Source organism: Hyaena hyaena, unplaced genomic scaffold (genome assembly GCF_003009895.1).
Source record: "Hyaena hyaena isolate Hyena2069 unplaced genomic scaffold, ASM300989v1 scaffold_36, whole genome shotgun sequence".
In the NCBI taxonomy this organism is placed as follows: Eukaryota; Metazoa; Chordata; class Mammalia; order Carnivora; family Hyaenidae; genus Hyaena; species Hyaena hyaena.
The window spans coordinates 41,376-60,599 of record NW_024080668.1 but is presented as its reverse complement, the minus strand read 5'-3'; the positions used below and the strand labels follow the sequence as shown (position 1 = coordinate 60,599).

The 19,224-nt window shown below is 37.0% G+C and overlaps 1 protein-coding gene across 2 annotated transcripts in view; it reads left to right on the top strand.

The window, feature by feature from the left end:
• LOC120229887 (protein NPAT) overlaps nucleotides 1-19,224 on the top strand; it is a 49,711-nt gene that overhangs the window by 9,047 nt on the left and 21,440 nt on the right. For both annotated transcript variants that reach the window (XM_039229205.1, XM_039229204.1), the window contains exons 2-8: nucleotides 8,851-8,969; nucleotides 12,648-12,708; nucleotides 14,360-14,432; nucleotides 15,936-15,976; nucleotides 16,772-16,999; nucleotides 17,935-18,016; nucleotides 19,053-19,140. In XM_039229205.1, the coding sequence (XP_039085136.1) occupies nucleotides 8,851-8,969; nucleotides 12,648-12,708; nucleotides 14,360-14,432; nucleotides 15,936-15,976; nucleotides 16,772-16,999; nucleotides 17,935-18,016; nucleotides 19,053-19,140 (692 nt within the window). The remainder of the gene's footprint in view (nucleotides 1-8,850; nucleotides 8,970-12,647; nucleotides 12,709-14,359; nucleotides 14,433-15,935; nucleotides 15,977-16,771; nucleotides 17,000-17,934; nucleotides 18,017-19,052; nucleotides 19,141-19,224) is intronic.

The following is a 19,224-nucleotide window of genomic DNA, read 5'->3' as shown; positions in this document are numbered from 1 at the left end:
GCTTGTAAACCAAAGCACTTGTATTTCAAAGTAAATTTCAAGAACCATTGACTCAGTTGTGATCATGTGACTTTCAGTGTCGCGTATTACTCGTATTGCAAGATATCACATCGCTGGTTTATCAAGTTAAAGCTTTGTATTAGAAATGTTCGCTGCTCTTGCAGAACCCTTGCAGAACAAGTTACTAGCAGTCCAGGGTTTTACTATAGACAATAAACTTTTTGTGAACTTTTGTATCTGACTTCTCGAATGTAATGTTTTCGAGATTCATCCATGTTGTAGCAAGTTGAAGTACTTACTTTACATGGCTGAATAACCCTTCCATTGTATGGATATTCCACATGTCCATTCATTGATGGACATTTCAGTTGTTTCCACTTTCTGGATATTAAGAAAAATGTTGTAAACACTTATGTACAAGACTTGTTTGGACATACTATTTCAGTTCTCTTAGATACATACCTAAGAGTGGAATCACTTGGTCATATGGTAATTGTGTGTTTAATATTTCTGAGAACTTCACAAGTGACTTTCTAATGATTTTGTGCCATTTTACGTTCCTACCAGCGATGTATGAGGTTTCCAGTTTGATCACATCTTTGCCAATATTCACTACTGTCGTAATTCTGGCTATCCTAGTAGTACGAATTGATACATACTGTAATTTTGATTTTATATTTTCCTAATTACTAATGAAGTTGGGCCTCTCACATGCTTAATGGTTTCTTTATAAATTCTGGATTCTATTTCCTTATCAGGTAGATGAGTTGCAAATATTTTCTTCCATTTTGTCCATTGTCGTTTTACTTGAAAGCACACATTGTTTTTAATTTTGGTGAAATTCATTTTATCTAATTTTTTCTTTGGTTGCTTTTTCTTTAAATGTCATATCTAAACTCCCTTATGACCCAGCAATAGCACTGCTAGGAATTTACCCAAGGGATACAGAAATGCTGAGGCATAGGAGCACATGTACCCCAATGTTCATAGCAGCACTCTCCACAATAGCTAAAACATGGAAAGAGCCTAAGTGTCCATCAACAGATGAATGGATCAAGAAGATGTGGTTTATCTATACCATGGAATACTACATGGCAATGAGAAACAATGAAATCTGGCCATGTGTAGCAACATGGATGGACCTTGAGGGTGTTATGCTGAGCGAAATAAGTCAGGCAGAGAAGGACAAATACCATATGTTTGCACGTATAGGAGGATTAGGAGGAACTTGACGGAGGACCAAGGGGGAGAAGAAGGGCGGAAATGGTGGGGGAAAGGGAGAGAGGCAAACCATGAGAGACTCTTGAATGCTGACAAAAACTGAGGACTGATGGATGTGGGGGGGAGGGGGGGATGGGCATGAAGGAGGGCACTTTGGGGATGAGCACTGAGTGTTATGTAGAAACTAATTTGACAATAAACTATTTGTAAAAAAAAAAAAAAATGTCATATCTAAGAAATTGTTACCTAATCTGATGTCAAAAAGATTGGCACCTCTGTTTTGTTCTAAGACTTTTTATAGTTTTTGCTCTTATGCTTACGTCTTTTATCTATTTTTAGTTAATTTTTGTACTTGGTGTGAGGTATAAGGGTCCAGCTTCATTCTTTTGCATGTGGGTATCCAGTTCTCCCAGCACCAGTTGTTGAAAAGACTAATATTTCCCCCCAGTGAGTTGACTTGGAACTGTTTTTGAAAATCAGCTGACCATAAATGTCCGGACTGTTACTTCTGTCCCACCGTCTATATGTGTCTGTCCTTCTGCCTGTGTGTCATATCACCTTGATTATTACTGCATAGTAGTGTGTTTACAAATGGGTACTTTTCCCTATTTATCATAGCTCTCTAGCTATTTCATTTTGGAGATTGTTTTGACTACTGTGTCTCTTGGACTTGTCTATGGATGTTAGGATCAATTTGTGGATTTCTGCACAAAAGGCAGCTAAGATTTTGATAGAGTTTATGTTGAGTCTGAGAGTATTGACATCTGAATAATAATAATTCTAAACCATGAACAAGAGGTATCTTTCCATTTATTTAGTCTTTAATATCTTTTCACTGGTATTTTAGTTTCTGATATAATCGTTTACTTCTTTTGCTAAACTTATTTCCTGCGTTTTATTCTTCTTGATGCTCTTGTAAATGAAATTTTTATTTCATTTTTGAAATTCATTGTTCATTTTAAGTATATAGAAATGCAGTTAAGTTTTGTATATTTAAAATTACTGTAGCCTTACTGAAGTCATTTATTGAGTGTAATAGTTTTTCTGTGTGTACATGGATTCCTTTTTATTTAGGACATCATGTCATCTGCAAATGGGGATATTTGGTTTTTTTCCTTTCCAATCTGGATGCTTTTTATTTTATTTTCTTTCCTAATTGCCCAAGTTAGAACTTCTAGTACAGTGTTGCAGAGAAATGGCAAGAGCAGGCATCATCCTGTCCCTGATCTTGTTGTTGGGTTTTTTTTTTTTTTTAATGTTTTTTGTTTTCTGAGAGAGAGAGCGTGAGCAGGGGAGGGTCAGAGAGAGAGGGAGATACAGAATTTGAAGCAGGCTCCATCCAGGCTCTGACCTGGCTGTCAGCACAGAGCCCAACGCAGGCCTCTAACCCAGGAACCGTGAGATCATGACCTGAGCTGAAGTCGGACGCTTAATTAACTGAGCCAGCCAGGCACCCCCTGTCCCTGATCTTATAGGGGACGCTTTGACTCTTTCACCTTTGATATGTGATATGTTAGCTGTGGGATTTTCATAGATAGCTTTATCATGTTGAAGAAATTCCCTTATATTCCTAATATTTTTATCATGAAAAGATATTGAAATTTGTCATGGTTTTTCTGTATCAGTTGAGATGATAACATGGTTTTGTCCTTTATTAACATATGGTGTACTTGGCTACTAGATACTTTTAGTGTGTTAACATTGATTTATTTTTGTTTTATTGAACCAGTCTTGTATTTCTGGCAAAATTGTAATTGTCATGGTATATAATCATTTTTAATGTTACTAGATTTATTTTGTTAGTATTTTGTTGAGAATTGTTACATCTGCTTTCTCATGAGGGATATTGGTGTGCGGTTTTCCTATGATGTCATTGTCTGGTTTTATTGTCAGATTATTACTAGCACTAGCAGTGGAAATGGGAAAGCTCTCTATTTTATATTTTTTTTAAAGTTGGCAAAAATTTTTTCAGTGTTTGATAGAATTCACCAACGAGGCCATTTGATGCTAGGCTTTTCTTTGTGGAAAGATTCTTTACTACAGTTAAATCTCTTTACTTGTTTTAGGTCTGTTCAAATTTTCTCTTCCTTGAGTTGCTTTAATGTCTCTGTAAGAAGTATCTGTTTTACCTGCTGTCTAAATTCTTCATAGTACATGCAACTGTTCATTGTATCCCTTTATAATCCAGTTTATTTCTGTAAGGCTAGTAGTAATGTACTCTCTTCTCTGGATTTAGAAATTTAAGTCTTTTTTGTCAGTCTCACTAAAGATTTGTTGATTTTTGTTAGTCTTTTCGGAGAATCAACTTTTTAGTTTCATAGATTTGTCTCTTGTTACTGTTTCATTTTTTTCTTTACTATTTTCTTCCTTCTGTGTCCTTTTGTGTTTCGTTTGCTCTTTTTCTAGTTTATAAAATGGAAGGATAGGCTTGAGATATTTTTTAAGTTTTTATGTATTTTGAGAAGAGTATGTGCAGGAGGGGCAGAGACAGAGGGAGAGAGAAAATCCCAAGCAGGCTCCAGACTGTCAGCGCAGAGCTTGACACAAGGGTCAAACCCTCAAAACATGAGATCATGACCCAAGCCAAAATTAGGAGTCGGATGCTCAACTGACTGAGCCACCTCAGGCACCCAACATGTTTTATCTTTCACATACAGGTATTTACTGGGACGCCTATGTGGCTCAGTTGACCCAGCATCTGACTCTTGATATAAGCTCAGGTCTTGATATCAGGGTCATGAGTTCAATACTCACATTGGGCCCTGGGCTGGACATGAAGCCTACTTAAAAAAAAAAAAAAACAAGTATTTAGAGATATAAATATGCCACTAAGCCCTGCTGTAGCTGTATAGTGTTTTAGAATGTTGCATTTTTGTTTTCGCTTATCTCAGATTATTGTCTACTTTCCTTTTGTTTTCTTTTTGACCTCTTGGTTATTTAGGAGAGTGTTGTTTAATTTCTGAATATTTGTGGGTCACCTGGGTGGCTCAGTCGGTTGAGCGTCTGACTTCAGCTCAGGTCACGATCTCGCAGTTCGAGGGTTCGAGCCCAACGTCTGGGCCCTGTGCTGACAGCTCAGAGCCTGGAGCCTGCCTCGGATTCTGTATCTCCTTCTCTCTTTGTGCCTCCCCCTCATGCAAGTTCTCTCTCTCTTTTTCTCAAAAATAAACATTAAAAACTTAAATAATTTCTGCCTATTTGTGAATTTCTTATTATTGATTTCTCCTTTCATTCTATTATGGTCAGAGAACATCCTCTGTATAGTATCTATCTTTTTATAATTTATTATATGTCCTAATACATAGCTTATCCTGGAAGATGTTCACATACACTGGAGAAGAATGTGTATTCAGCTGTTGTTGGGTGTAGTACACTACAAATGTGAGGTCTAGTTGATTTATAGTGTTTAAATCTGTTTCCTTATTGAACTCTCTAGTTGTCTATTCATTATTGAAAGTGAGATATTATTGAAGAGTATAACTTATTTACTTATTTTTTATAGTTTATTTTTGAGACAGAGTATGAGCAGGGGAGGAGCAGAGAGAGAGGGAGACACAGAATCTGAAATAGGCTCCAGGCTCTGAGCTGCCAGCACAGAACCGACATGGGGCTCAAACCCACAAACCGCGAGATCATGACCTGAGCTGAAGTCGGACGCTTAACCAACTGAGCCACCCAGGCGCCCCTATAACTTCTTTGTTTAATTGTCTAGTTCTTGTAGCACTTCTGTGTCTACTTTGTGTTTGGGGGTCTTTAGTTATTACATACATATGTATTTGTAATATCTTTTGAATGATTGAATGTTTTTTCACTATCTTTGCCTCTACTAACAATGTTTGTCTTAATTTGTCTGATAGATTGTAGCCCCTCCAGCTCTTACTGTATGAATGGTATATCTTTTTCTATCCTTTTATTGTAATCCATTATTTATTTATTTTTAAATGTTTATCTCTTAAAGAGGGAGAGTGAGTGGGTGAGGGGCAGAGAGAAAGTGAGACGGGGTCTGAAGCACAGAGCCCAGTCCAGGGCTGGAACTCACAGACTGCAAGATCATGACCTCCAGAGCTGAGGTCGAATGCTTAACTAATTGAGCCATCCAGGCATCCTGAGAGAGACAGAGACAGAGAAAGAGAGAGAGAATGAATCTTAAACAAGCTCCACACTCTGCGTGGAGCCTGACGTGGGGCTCAGTTTCACAATCTGAGGATCATGACCTCAGCCAAAATCAAGAGTCAGATGCTCAACTATATCACCAAGACGCCCCTAGGACTTCCTTTAATATTTCTTATAGGGAGCGCCTGCTAGCAACAAGTGTGTCTAGGTTTTGTTTTGTTTAATCTGGAAATACCTTAATTTGTCCAATTTGAAGGAGTTTTGCTGGTCTTGGTTGACTGTTTTTGTTGTTAGCACTTTGTATATGTCATCTCCCTGCCTTTGGCTGCGATGGCTTTTAATGAGAAAAAAAGCGGTTAATCCTATTGAGGATCCCTTGTATGTGATGAGCTGTTTCTGCTTTCAGGATTCTCTCTTTGTGTTTTGACAGTTGGATTATGCTGTGTCTAGGTATGGATTTCTTTCAGTTTATCCTACTTGGAGTTTATTGAGCTCCTGGATAAATAGATTAATGTGTTTTCCAAAAATTTTGGATGTTCACTATTTGGACATTATTTCTTTAAATAGTCTTTCTGCTCTGTTCTGTCTCTCCTCTCTTGGGACTTTGATGATGTGTGTTGGCACAACTGATGGTGCCCCTCAGCTCTCAGGGACTCTTCACGTTTTGTGATACTTTTTGTTTTTGTTCCTTTTGCTGGATACACATCATTTGATCTGTGTTTCAGGGTCACCTGTGTTCAGGTTTTTTCATCTGCCTCAAATTTGCTGTTCAGCGCCCCCTGTAGGGAATTTCTCATTTTAGTTCTACTTTTCAACTCTAGAATTTCTGCTTGGTTTTTGTTTTTGCTTTTTGTAGAATTTCTGTCTTACTTCTGTTTGATGAAACTTTGCTCTCATAATTTTTTAGGTATTTATGAATAGTTTTCTTTAATTCTCTGAACTTAAAATAGCTGACTTTTTAGAAGTTTTAACTACAATGCCTTGGTTTCCTTAGGGATGATGTCTATTGACTACTTTTACTTCCCCTTGTATGTGAGGCATACTTTCTTGTTTCACTGCAGGTTTCATAATTTTTTGTTGAAAACTTGACATTTTAAGTAGTATAAAATGACAGCTTTTGTAATCAGACTCTCTTTGTTACTGTTCTTTATTGCTTCAGTAGTGCCTGTGAACTGCTGCCTGAGCTAATTCTTTAAAAGTCTGTATTCTTTGAATTTATTTTCTGATTGGATAATGATTTTTCATTTTTTTATTTTCACTTTTTTCATGTTTATTTTTGAGCGAGAGAGAGAATGCATGAGCAGGGGAGGAGCAGAGAGAGAGAGAGATGCACAGAAATTGAAGCAGGCTCCAGGCTCTGAGCGGTCATCACAACAAGCTCGAACACAGCTCGAACTCACAAGTTGTGAAATCATGACCTAAGCCCAAGTCAGATGCTTAATCGATTGAGCCACGAAAGTACTTTGGGGTTTTTTTTTTGGGGGGGGGGGTCACTTTTTTTCTTTTTTTGTTTTTTGGGGTTTTTTTTTTAATGCTTGGTGTCAGTCTCCCTTTGTTTGCCAAGGGATTGTGTGTGTGTGTTGGGGCAGGGTTCAACATTCAGCTAAGCCATTGACGACTCTGCCTTAGCCTTCACTTCCTGCTTCCGTAGAGGTCACCCAGAGGCGTGGGCTTGGGGCCTTGTCAGATACATTCTGAGGATGCGTGTCACCCTGTAGTTGCATGTGGCCTCCTGCTATCTCAGGAATATATCCTAGCTTTTCATAGCCTGCTATGTACTCCTGCCCCAGCTTTTTTTTTTTCTTTCAACTTTTTCTGGTTAGCTTATTTGTCCTATTCTCTCTGTCACAGGCAGCTATAGTGTTTGGCAGTTCCTGCTAATAGTTTTAAACAAACATCTTAGGGGCGCCTGGGTGGCTTAGTCGGTTAAGCGTCCGACTTTCGCTTGGGTCATGATCTCGCGGTTCGTGGGTTCGAGCCCCGCGTCGGGCTCTGTCCTGACTGCCAGCTCAGAGCCTGGAGCCTATTTCAGTCTGTGACTCCCTCTCTCTCTGACCCTCCCCTGCTCACGCTGTCTGTCTCTCTCTCTCTCCCTCCTAGAAATAAAAATAAAACATTTAAAAAAAAAATTTTTAAACAAACATCTTAAAGAAGGTTCTTTGTACTGGGTAAATTTGGATTCATCCTAGAGACCAGCCATGCATGTGGAGTTTTACAGGGAATTTTCACACAGGTCACATTATGACAGTTTCTGGATATGAGTTTTTGGGAAAATTCCAGCATATCCAGCCTCTCCATTGACTGCTAGGCTGTTTGTTTGTAATTACAGGCTGTTGACTTTCAAGTGTCTAGGAAGGTGATTATGGGAATAGAGCAAATTAAAGTGCCAAAATGTTCATTGTACTTGATATTCATCTATTTTTCTTCAGAGCTCCCAAAACTGATTATTTTCAGAGTTTTCTGACTTTATTCCTTTAATAATTTGTGCCAGTGTTCTCACTGCTTTTATGGTGGAGAGGGTTTTTGGAGATCCTTATGTTGCCATTCCTGCTGAAATTGCTAAGAGTTTAGAAATTTAAACCGAGAGCTATAGGAAGTGATTGAAGGGCTTTCCACATGATCCAAGGGCTTTACACAAGGGATTACTTTCACCAGATTTGATCCACAAGTCAAGGCAAGTGTGATGTTTTATAGATGAAGCACCTTACCTTAGTTCTGTAGAATATGAGTGATTTTTCCCCCTATATTCACAGTGTTTATTTTAATGGAAATAAAAGAAGAACCTGGTCTTGCCAGTGTTATCCACTTAAGAACTTGTCTTATCCCGTGTTCTTTCTGTACTATAGTATTGTTTTTAATGGTTGGTAATGCTCAGAAACAAAACAACAAGAATAGGCTGCTAGTCAAGACATGTACAGGTACCAAGCACCGACATGTAAGATTGTTCGGTAAATGTTGGGTAGGTGTAAATGCTAAAGTTCTTGTTTAAATAGTGTTTTGATTCCCTAAAGGCATAAATTAAAAATCAAAGGAGTGCCTTTCTTTCCTTTCTTGAAAAGTGTTCTGTTCATTTTTCTCTTAAACCATTAAGCAAATAAGTGAAATGTACAAGTAAGTAGCAACTTGGAGAGAATGTATTTTTTTTGATAAGTTAATTTATACCCTCTGCGATCCTTGTGATTATGAAGTTCATGGAGTGGAAGAACATTTATCATTTCCTTATTCTGTTGTTTATCATTACTTTATTCTCATGGAAGCATTACTTTATGTTAATTGCTCCTTCTCACACACCTTAAATTTATCATTTACCTGGAGTTTTTCTCCATCATACAGCCATCTATTCTGTGAAGACTACTTTGCACTGCAGCCCAAACTGGTGGTTCTGGCCAAGGCTGCAGAATCCCAGCACATTCCACCTGAGGGTCCATTTGTGATAGAAAACTGCTCTAGCATTTCAACAGCATTTTGGTAAAAATAGACGCATTGGCATCACCTAAACTTCTATTTTTCATTTAGGTTACTTACAACAGGAAAACCTCACTTCTACCTGCCAGACTTTTATTTTGGAAAGTTCAAATTTAAAAGAATATGCAGAACATTGTACAGATGAAGGTTTTATCCCAGCCTGCTTACTGGTGAGTGATTTGTTCCTTAAGGGAAATATTTCCTCATTTACCAACATGAGAGACTATAAACACAGTCTTTTTTTTTTTTTTTTTTTTAAATATTTTTATTTATTTCTAGGATAGAGAGAGACAGCGTGAGCAAGGGAGGGTCAGAGAGAGAGGGAGACACAGACTCTGAAACAGGCTCCAGGCTCTGAGCTGGCAGTCAGCACAGAGCCCGACGCGGGGCTCGAACCCATGAACCGCAAGATCATGACCTAAGCGAAAGTCGGCGCTCAACCGACTAAGCCACCCAGGCGCCCCTATAAACACAGTCTTAAAATCAGCCATGAGTATTATCGGAGTTCGTAGAGATTTGATAGCTTTCATGCATGAAAGGAAAGACCCAAAGAAGGCCAGCTCTTTTCACACATTTATTTCACATAGTTACAACTTTGCCTCTAAGAATCGGTTTCAAAATGACATTCTCATTTCTAATTAATTCCACTACTATTTGTCTTGGGGCTCATTTGTTTGCTGCCTGCTCTGGACTAAAATATTTGTGTCCCTCAAGACTCATATGTTGAAACCCCATCACAAGTGTGATGGTAATTGGAGGTGGAGTCTTTGGGAATTAATTACGTTTAGATTGGGTCATGATGTTGGGCCCCTTGTAGTGTATTATTGCCATTATAAGAAGTGGAAGAGAGAGCTATCTTTCCTGGAATAGGCACAGAGGAGATGTTTAAAAGCCAGAAGGTGGCCCTCACCAAGAACCAAGTTGGCCAGCACTTTGACCTTGGACTCCCCAGCCTCCAGAATAAGAAATGCCTGTTATTTAAGCCCCCTGCTCTATGGTATCTTGCAGCAACCCATTTTTTCCTGCATCTGGTTGCTTACTTCAGACAAATAAAAAACAGGTGTTTTGTTATCTTGTTGTCGCTTCGTTTTAGAATACTAGTAGTATCCAGGCGCCTGGATGGCTCAGTCGGTTAAGTGTCCAGTTACAGCTCAGGTGATGGTCTCACAAGTTCGTGAGTTTGAGCCTCACATCGGGCTCTGTGCTGGCTACTCAGAGCCTGGAGCCTACTTTGGATTCTGTGTCTCCCTCTCTCTCTTCCCCTCCCCCACTCGTACTCTGCCTCTGTCTCTCAAGAATAAATAAACATTTAAAAGAAGAAAGATTACTCGACCAACAGAGCATCGTTTGGAATACAGTGGGTGTACTTTGGAACTATGTTATTTGACATCATATTCTGCTAACTTATTTTAAACATGCCTCCTTAGGTTAATTTCAATTGTCACAAACAACATGCTTTTCTGTGGAGGAAATCTGAGAAGACAGTTTTGTATAACTGCTAGAGAATACCAAAGATAGGGTGTTCTTTTAAGATGTCACTTCTCCCCATTTTGATCTATAGATTCATTACAATTAAAATCCCCACAAGCATTGTTACAGGTAGCAACAAGCTGAATTCTGAATTTCACTTGGAAAAGTGAAGGAACTAGAATAGCACAAACAGATCTTAAAGAGGAGAAGTTAGAAGACTCCTGTTACTTGATTATAAGACTTAACTAATGAGTTCTGGGCATCATGACTGAGTGATGTTAGGGGAAGATTCGACACTTAGATCAGTGGAAGAGAATAGAGCCCAGTGTAGACCTGATTTGTGAGGCAAGTACAAAGGGAATTCAGTGGAGATGGTAATTTTATCAGTAATGGAGATAGAGCTATTAGACATGCAGATTCAAAAACAGATCCTCTACACATACCTCATACAAAGACTACCCAAAATTGGTATTAGACCAAATGTACAGCATAGAACTATAAGACTTTTTAGGAGAAAAAATTTGTTAAGTTGGGTTTGATGATGAGTTTTAGGTGTGACACTGACAAAAAGGAAAAATTGGTAAATTAAACTTCCTAAAAATTTAAAAATTTTGCTCTACAGTGGACTCTTCAAAGAATGACAAACCATAGGTTGGAAAAAAATATTTACATTATCAATTATGTGATAAAAGATTTTTTAAAACTATTAAATTTTTTGTATGTGTGTGAAATTATTTTGGGGGTACCTGGGTGGCTCAGTAGATTAAGCGTCCTCAGCTCAGGTCATGATCTCATGGTTTGTTAGTTCGAGCCCCTTTTTGGGGTCTGTGCTTGCAGCTTAGAGCCTGGATGGAGCCTGTCTCAGATTCTGTGTCTCCCCCTCTCTCTGCCCCTCCCCTGCTCTTATTCTTTCTCTCTTTCAAAAGAAAACATTAAAAAAAAAAAAACCTTAAAAAGGAAATATTTTAAAGGGCAAGGTATCTAAAGATGGCAATAAGCTAATTTTAAAAATGCTCAAAATCAGTTGTCATTGGGAAAATGCAAATTAATACTCTAAGGAGATACCAACATATACCTCTTAGAATGGCTAAAGAGCAATTTAAAAACTGTCAGATCATTAGGAATAAGAGTGCAAAGCAGCAGGAACTCACGTTCATTGCTGATGAGAATGTAAAATGATACAACCACTTTGAAAAACAGATTGGGAATTGTTTACAAAGTTAAAAGTACGTTCACCATGTGACCCAGCACTCATAGAGCCAGATACTTATCCAGGTGAATTGAAAAACATGTTCACACAAAAACCTGCACACTAATGTTTATCTGTGATGATCAGAAACTGCAAACCACCCCCCAAAAAACCTTCAAACAACCAAGCTGTCCTTTGGCCAGTAAGTGGATAAACTGTGGTATAGCCATAGACTGGAATACTACTAAGCAGTAAAACACAAATGCTGTTGATTCACACAAAAGTGTGAATGAACCTTAAATCCCTCTGAGTTCTACTAAATTCGCCGTTCTCAACAAATAAACTGTTGTTAATGGGAACCAGGTTTCTCTGTGAGAAAGACTATGCAAATAAGCTTAAGAATGAGTACAGGGGTGGAGCACCTGGGTGACGTGACCAACTTTGGCTCATGTCATGATCTCACGGTTTATGGGTTCAAGCTCCACACCAGGTTCTGTGCTGACAGCTCATAGCCTCGAGCCTGCTTCAGATTCTGTGTCTTCTCTCTGCCCTTACCCCACTCTCTGTTGTGCACCCACATCTCTCTCTCTCTCTCAAAAATATTTAAAAAAAAATTTTTTTTTTTTAAGAAAGGGAAGATTAGGAGTGGGTCCTTAGAATTTTAAGTTACGTGCCTGGATCCCTCCCTTGCAGCTGAGAACTGTTTTTCTGCCTTTGAACTATCTTAAGATATATAGTCTTAGGGTCTTATTCAAATAGACAGGGTCCTTGGGGTGCCTCTGTGGCTCAGTCTGTTAAGCGTCCAACTTGGGCACAGGTCATGATCTCGTGGTTCCTCAATTTGAGCTCCACGTCAGGCTGTGTGTACTAACAGTGCGGAACCTGCTTGGTATTCTCTTCCTCTCTCTCTCTCTCTCTACCTCCTCTGCTCCCTCGCTCTCACTCTCACAGTCTCTCTCAAAATAAGTAAGTTTTTTTAAAAAGTCTCAAACAAGCAAGTTTCTCTACTCGTGGAGGATTTGATGCAACCCCTAACTTAAGCGACTCTTTATTGTTGATTACTTGTTTTTTACCCCCATCAAAAACTCCATGTCTTTGATAACGTATATAGTAAAACGTTTCATGGTGGGAGATTATTGGTAGTGTTGCACAATTTTTGTAATGTTTGATTTTTTTTTTTTCTTTTCAGTCCTTGTTTGGAAAAAACTTGACAACAATTCTGAATGAATATGTAGCTATGAAAGCAAAAGGTAAGAATTCAAAGGTCAGGGATTCTTTCTATCTAATTGTTTTAATTAGAAATAATTTTAAAGGACATTAATGCTTCTTACAAATCAAAAGAAAACTTTACAAAAAACAAAAGTTATCTCCATTATGATCAGATAAGTTTTACTGGGAAATATCTAATTAAATATTTTTCATTTATATTGATAAATTATAAAAATCTGAATGCTAATGAATATAACAAAATAATTTCTGTAAAAAGTAAAACTCCTCTAACTGTAAGTCTCTGCCTTGATGAACAGGCATTGCTGCAGTCATAGATACACTATTATTTTAAGGGGAAAGTTAAAATTGTTTATTTTATTCTCTAATATTTTTGAAGCTCAGAACATTAACAAGAATTACCGTAAAACAATAACCTTGTAAAAAAAGGAAAGATGCTTAGTATTTATTGAATATTTGTCTGTAGGCAGCTCTGTGCTAGATGCTTTTGATATGTTATACTAACCCAGTAAGAGGTGTTGATTGTTAAGATCCATTTTGAGGTATCAGAAAACTGAGAAATGACAAGCTAAATAACTTTTTCAACATCATAGCCCCAGAAACTACAGAGTAATAGGCCTAAATATTCTTACAGGAATATTTATATTTTTAAAAATAATTTATTTATTTTGAGAGAGAGTGCACATGAGCTGGGAAGGGACACAGGGGGTGGAGAGGGAGAATCCCAAGCAGCTCCGAGCTGCCAGCACAGAGCCTGACACAGGGCTCCATCCCACAAACCATGAGATCATGACCTGAGCCAAAATCAAGAGCCAGACACTTGACCAACTAAGCCACCCAGGTGCCCCTCTTGTAGGAATATTTAGAGTGTAAATAACATGAGAAACAATATGCTATTGTGATACAAAAGTTTAATCGCATTTTAATGTTGGGTAGCTTTCTCTTACTTGAGTTTTTTATAAGTATATGGTAAAGATTTTAAACATCCTGTAAGCTCCCTACCGCTGTGAGCTTTAAGAGCATATCCTAAAAAAAAAAAAGCAGTCAGTTCTCAGGAATTTCACCTGTAACTCTTAAGTATAGTAAGGGATAGCTGAGCAATCACAGTAATTTGGACATGAAAACATTGGTTGTGTCAAAAATAATTTCCACACTCACACGAGTTTGCATAACCTTTATGAAATTTAGTATAAATCACATTATTTTAATTCACTTTCAAATGACACATGATGTCAGATAGAAAAGATTTAAATGGGGCGCCCGTGGCTGACTCAGTTAATGGAGCATGTGACTCTCAATCTCGGGGTTGTGAGTTCAAGCCCACGTTGGGTGTAGAGATTATGTAAAAAAATTTTTTTAATCTTCAAAAGAAAGTAAATAAAATAGTTTGTCATTTTTTAATACAAATAAGATATAAAATTGTTCTTACAAAGCTTCGGAAACTTTGCAAATGTCCATTTCCACTCATTGCATCTGATACTCCGTGACTTGAGAAAAGAAGGAAGTCTCATTTATAGCTTTGCAGGTCATTTTACAAAATAGGCTTATTTCTTAGTTTCTAACATAATGTCAGCAGTTGAGAGAAAAGTTTGTTTTCCTTGTTGATTTTGTGACCAGATTGAGTGATGGATTTTCTTCAAACATACTCATTAAGAAACTTTTCCCCTTACCTAGAAACATCAAATGACGTCCCAGCAATAATGTCATCTCTCTGGAAGAAGTTAGACCATACGCTTTCTCAGATCAGGTAATTAAAAGCTGTACAGTAAGCTTATCAGAGCATGTATGATGATTTAGGGATGCAAACACATGTAGAAAGCTCTTCAGGTTTAAATCTTCTTATAACCTACACACTGAACTTCTGTATTACTGATCTAATTTTAAATTTACTCCAAAGGTTAATTGATATTCCTTTGTTTTTTATTGGAATAATTTGAAATAAAATACATGTTTAGTTAAATGTTTAGCAGTAAGGAAATTGAGACTTGTACATGTTTAATAACCTTCCCAAATTCCCATAGCAATTTAGAGGCAGATCTCTGGCTAGAATATAAATCTAATCCCAACCTGTGTGAATTTCCTTACACAGTTGCATCTTTCCTCATGGAAAGAACTGATATGTTGAATTGATGCCTCATTGGTTCTTCTCCTGTAAAGAAACAAGCCTAAATAAAATGCTACTTGTGGAATCTTCTAATTTTGGAATTTTCTCATGGTACTAATAGGCACCTTTGACCAAGGTCATGGCCGTGGAATGCCCTACTGGTGTCAGTTAAAACATCTCTTACCTAACTTTAGAGTCGAGTGTAAAAACCGTAGTTTCTTACCCTTTCTCCCAGAGCTACCAGTGGAACACCCAGCATATATTCAGCAGGGGCTTCGTTTCCTTCCCAGTTTAAACTGCTGAAATGGGTGGAGATGCTTTTGTCTAACTCTACCACATCTTATTTGTTAGTGTTACCTTTATTTCTCCTTTCTTGACTCTTTTTTGTCCTTTCGAATAATCTTGAAAGACCCTCACAATTTAATTAACACCTATAAATATTGATAAGTTATTGGGATATTTTAGTGACAAGATACTACACAAAAATAAAAGACTCTTAGCCACGTATTCCCCAAGGTTGGTGTGTGTGTGTGTTATTAAAAATGCTTATTTGATTTAGTAAGTTTTACTGCTCATTTTAGTAGAGACTAATTTAACGAATTTCCCAGGAAGATAGCCGTGTCTCTGATGGGGTAACCAATTCATAATAAAAGGAGAATCACCTTATATTGTGAATTTTCTTATATGTTTGCTGTCCTCCCTTGCTAGACATAGGACAAAATAGTTTTATAAGTTATAAATTTGATAAAAGCAGGATATTCTTTGAAATTAACTTTGGGATTCTGAAGTATTTATGTATGGAGTCCTATGTGAAATGAAGATTTTCTTTATGAAGGTATCGCTGTAGTGATAAAAGGTAATAACTACAAAATTTTATGCATGGCTTTCTTAAATATATAGGCTCCCTAAAGTCAAGTCGAATTCTTACTGCGTTGGATATATGCTTGATTATTAAAATTCTATGTGTGTGAGTATGTTAATGTGCCACCATTTTAAAGCAGGTAAGATAGGTCACCGCTCAAAGAAACATGCTTGTCTTTTTTATCTGAGAGAGATCTATTGTCTTTTAATTTGATTTACTTCAAATTTGACTGTTAATAAACTAGGGTGTATCTTAATATCTCCCTGCTTTGTTTTATTTGTTAGGAGCATGCAAAGTTCCCCAGGGTTTGTTGCCAATCAGAGAGGTAGGTATCCAACTTTATAAATAATGTTCAGCATTAGTTCAAACTCAGAACTGACAGATGAACATTTTTTCATTAACAGTACATTTGTGCTAAGTGTATATTTTGTTTAAACTACTGCTCTTCAAAATAGTTATTATCATAATTATATTTATTGTAGAAGAGAACATTTGAAATACTCCCTGTTTTTCTCATTGACTCATGTATTCACATCTTTTTAATTCTCATTGCATTGGTTTTTTTTTCTTGGTTTGTAGAGTGTTATCAGTATGGATTATTACAGAAGAAATAAATTTTGTGTATACAATTGACTCCTGAATCACACTCCTTTGAACTGTGTGGGTCCACTTATTCATAGTTATTTTTTCTGTGAATACACTACAGAAATGTAAATATAGCTTCTCTTCCAATGACTTTCTTAGTATTTTCTCTAAGGTTACTTTATTGTAAGACTACAATAATATACAAAGTATGTGTTCAGCTGTTGATTATTGGTAAGGCTTCTGGTCAACAGTAGGCTATTAGTAGTTAAGTTTTGGGGGAGTCAGAAGTTATACTTGGATTTTCATCTGTGTAAAGGGTCGGTGCTCCTAATCCCTGTGTTCAAGAGTCACCTGTACCCATTTAGTTTGTTTCATATGAAATTAACATATAAACTTAGTTGTTACTTTCAAGGGCTCTTTTCAATCTGTAGATCTAACACGTTCATAAACAGTAGGATGTCTATCACTTAGGCTTCTTAAAATTGCTGGAGCATTCTGACACTGGGTTAATTTTTTAAATTCTCCTATGTTTCAGTCCGAACAAGAAGTGGAATTGCAGAAATCAAACGGCAGAGAAGGCTCGCATCTCAAGCGGCTCCTGTCAACTCAGAATTGCTGACTTTAGCGTACCTGTCAGGACAGTGTACTACTACTACTCCTTCAACAGCCACGCAGCTTGTCCGGCCAGCTGGCCAGGTTACAGCTCCCATGAGGTCCAATTTCGTAGTGGTTAACCACTCACAGTCACAAGACACTATGGCCAGTGAGTTTAGATTTTGTTCTCTGAATTTTGTTTTTAATCAGATTGTGTAAATAAATGATGTACTACTGTCTTTATAAATTCTAAAGGATTATAAATGGGAACAGACTACTTTGGGTAAATTTGCCTTAAAGTGAGCATGTTATTATACTTTGGAAACATTTTAATCTAGAATTCTTTATTCTCACTGAACTCCAACCTTGAACTTTCTTCTAATTCTCTGTTCTCTATGTTAACAGAAAAGACTGGTGTTATATTAGATTTTAAAAGTAATACACAGTCAATTTGACCACCTCCTTTGTTCATGCCAGTCTGTCCTAGGATTTGGAATGTTCGTCCTAGGATTTGGAATGTTCTTCCAGCTTACCTCCATCTCTACATGTTGAAAATCCTTCCTATTTCTCTGAATCTTACAGCTAGGGTTGCACTTAGAAATCATCTGGTATAGCTTGCTTATTGTGTACTTGAAATGGTTGGAAACACCTGATTGTAAGAGGCACAAAGCTATTTAATAACAGAGTTGGGATTAAAATTCAGATGCCACTCTCACTTAGACAAGTTTTCTTTCTCTTCTGTGCAGCCATCCGTTACATCCTTCCTCATTTCCATCTGCTCTCCAACCTATTTTACATCCCTGGGTAAAAACCTGTGGTATATACACACTGTAGCATACACTTAGTTTATACTTCTTACAGTTCCTCCATTCTGCCGTGTTTTGTTGAGACTGTGCTGTACTTTATTGTAAAACCTGAAATCAGATAATACATATTACTCAGCCTAATAAATTCTATATTGCCTTGCACATAGTGAAACATTCACTGTATGCCCACTGAATTTAATATAATATAATCATTATGTGATGCTGTTTATTCCATTAATTCAAGTTTAGAAAACTCTTCCATGTCCTTGACTTAATACTTGTTTGTCTTGAAATACAGCTGGAGACACTTTAAATATCATCCCTGGTCCTCAGGAAAGGAAAACTCAAGCCAGTGTAATGTCTCCTGCTAGACGCAAAAGGTAAATGCCTTTTAAAAGGAAGAGTTTCTTTTTTTTTTTTTTAATAGTTTATTGTCAAGTTGGTTTCCATATAAGACCCAGTGCTCATCCTCACCAGTGCCCTCCTTAAAAAGAAGAGTTTCTAATAACCATTAAAATTGAAGAATTACACCAGGATATTTACATTATGAATAAAATAACAAGAATGGATTCAGTTCTTGGGACTTTTTACTATTATATCTATTCAAAGATGTGGGGTTTTTTCCACATTTTAACCTCCTTGATATCTGATTGTATCTTATAATTAATGGCTAGTCACTGTTTAGTTGGAAAACTTTTTTCTGTAATAGAACATAAATATATGTCTTAAAATCAGTGGTTTCTCAGATTTTTTTTTTTTTTTTTTAGCTAAAGGGTTTTCTTGAGTATATATAAATGATACGGGCATTTCCACAAAAACATATTTAAAGTCTTAAAGTCAGAAATCTTTTCAGGGAGTCTTTTGAGACCAGAATTCTTTCTGTACTTAGCCTGTTCTTGTTTGAAGGATATTTCAGAAGAGAAAGAATCGTTTTTAAATACTTTTTTTGATTTAACTGCCACGTCATGGGTATTTTTCTGAGTTTTTACTTGATTGTCTCTCATTCATGGCTGACCTCCACCTCCTTTATTGTTTTAATAGTAAAACAAACTATAACAATATCTAACATTTATAGAAATCTTGGCCTTTATATGAAGTCTTTTCACATACTTCATTTTACTCAATTCTTTCATAAACCTAATAATATAGTTGGTCTTACCCATTAAGTAGAAGGTCAAAGAGTCAGAGCCTACCTTGCTACAGACCACACATAGTAAGTGGTAAAGCTGGACCTCAGGTTCACTTCTTATTAATGCAGACTTAGTGATGCTTTTCTGTTCTGCTGCCCTTTGTTCCTGCCACGAAGAGGGAAAACGCCTATTCTTCCATGATCTTAAGATTTATATCTGCATATGTAATTATCATTGAGTCTGTTTTGCATACTAGTTAAAAGACAAGCTTTAAAATGTGTTTCAGTGAATCTCAAAGGAAAAGTAACACTTTGTCTGGTCCTCATTCAACAATACGGAATTTCCAGGATCCAAATGCATTTGCAGTAGAAAAAGTAAGTGACCTTACCAAGCTTTGCATCTTGAGATATTCCTGAGTTTTAAAATACTGGTATTTAGAGAAATGGGTATATATATTT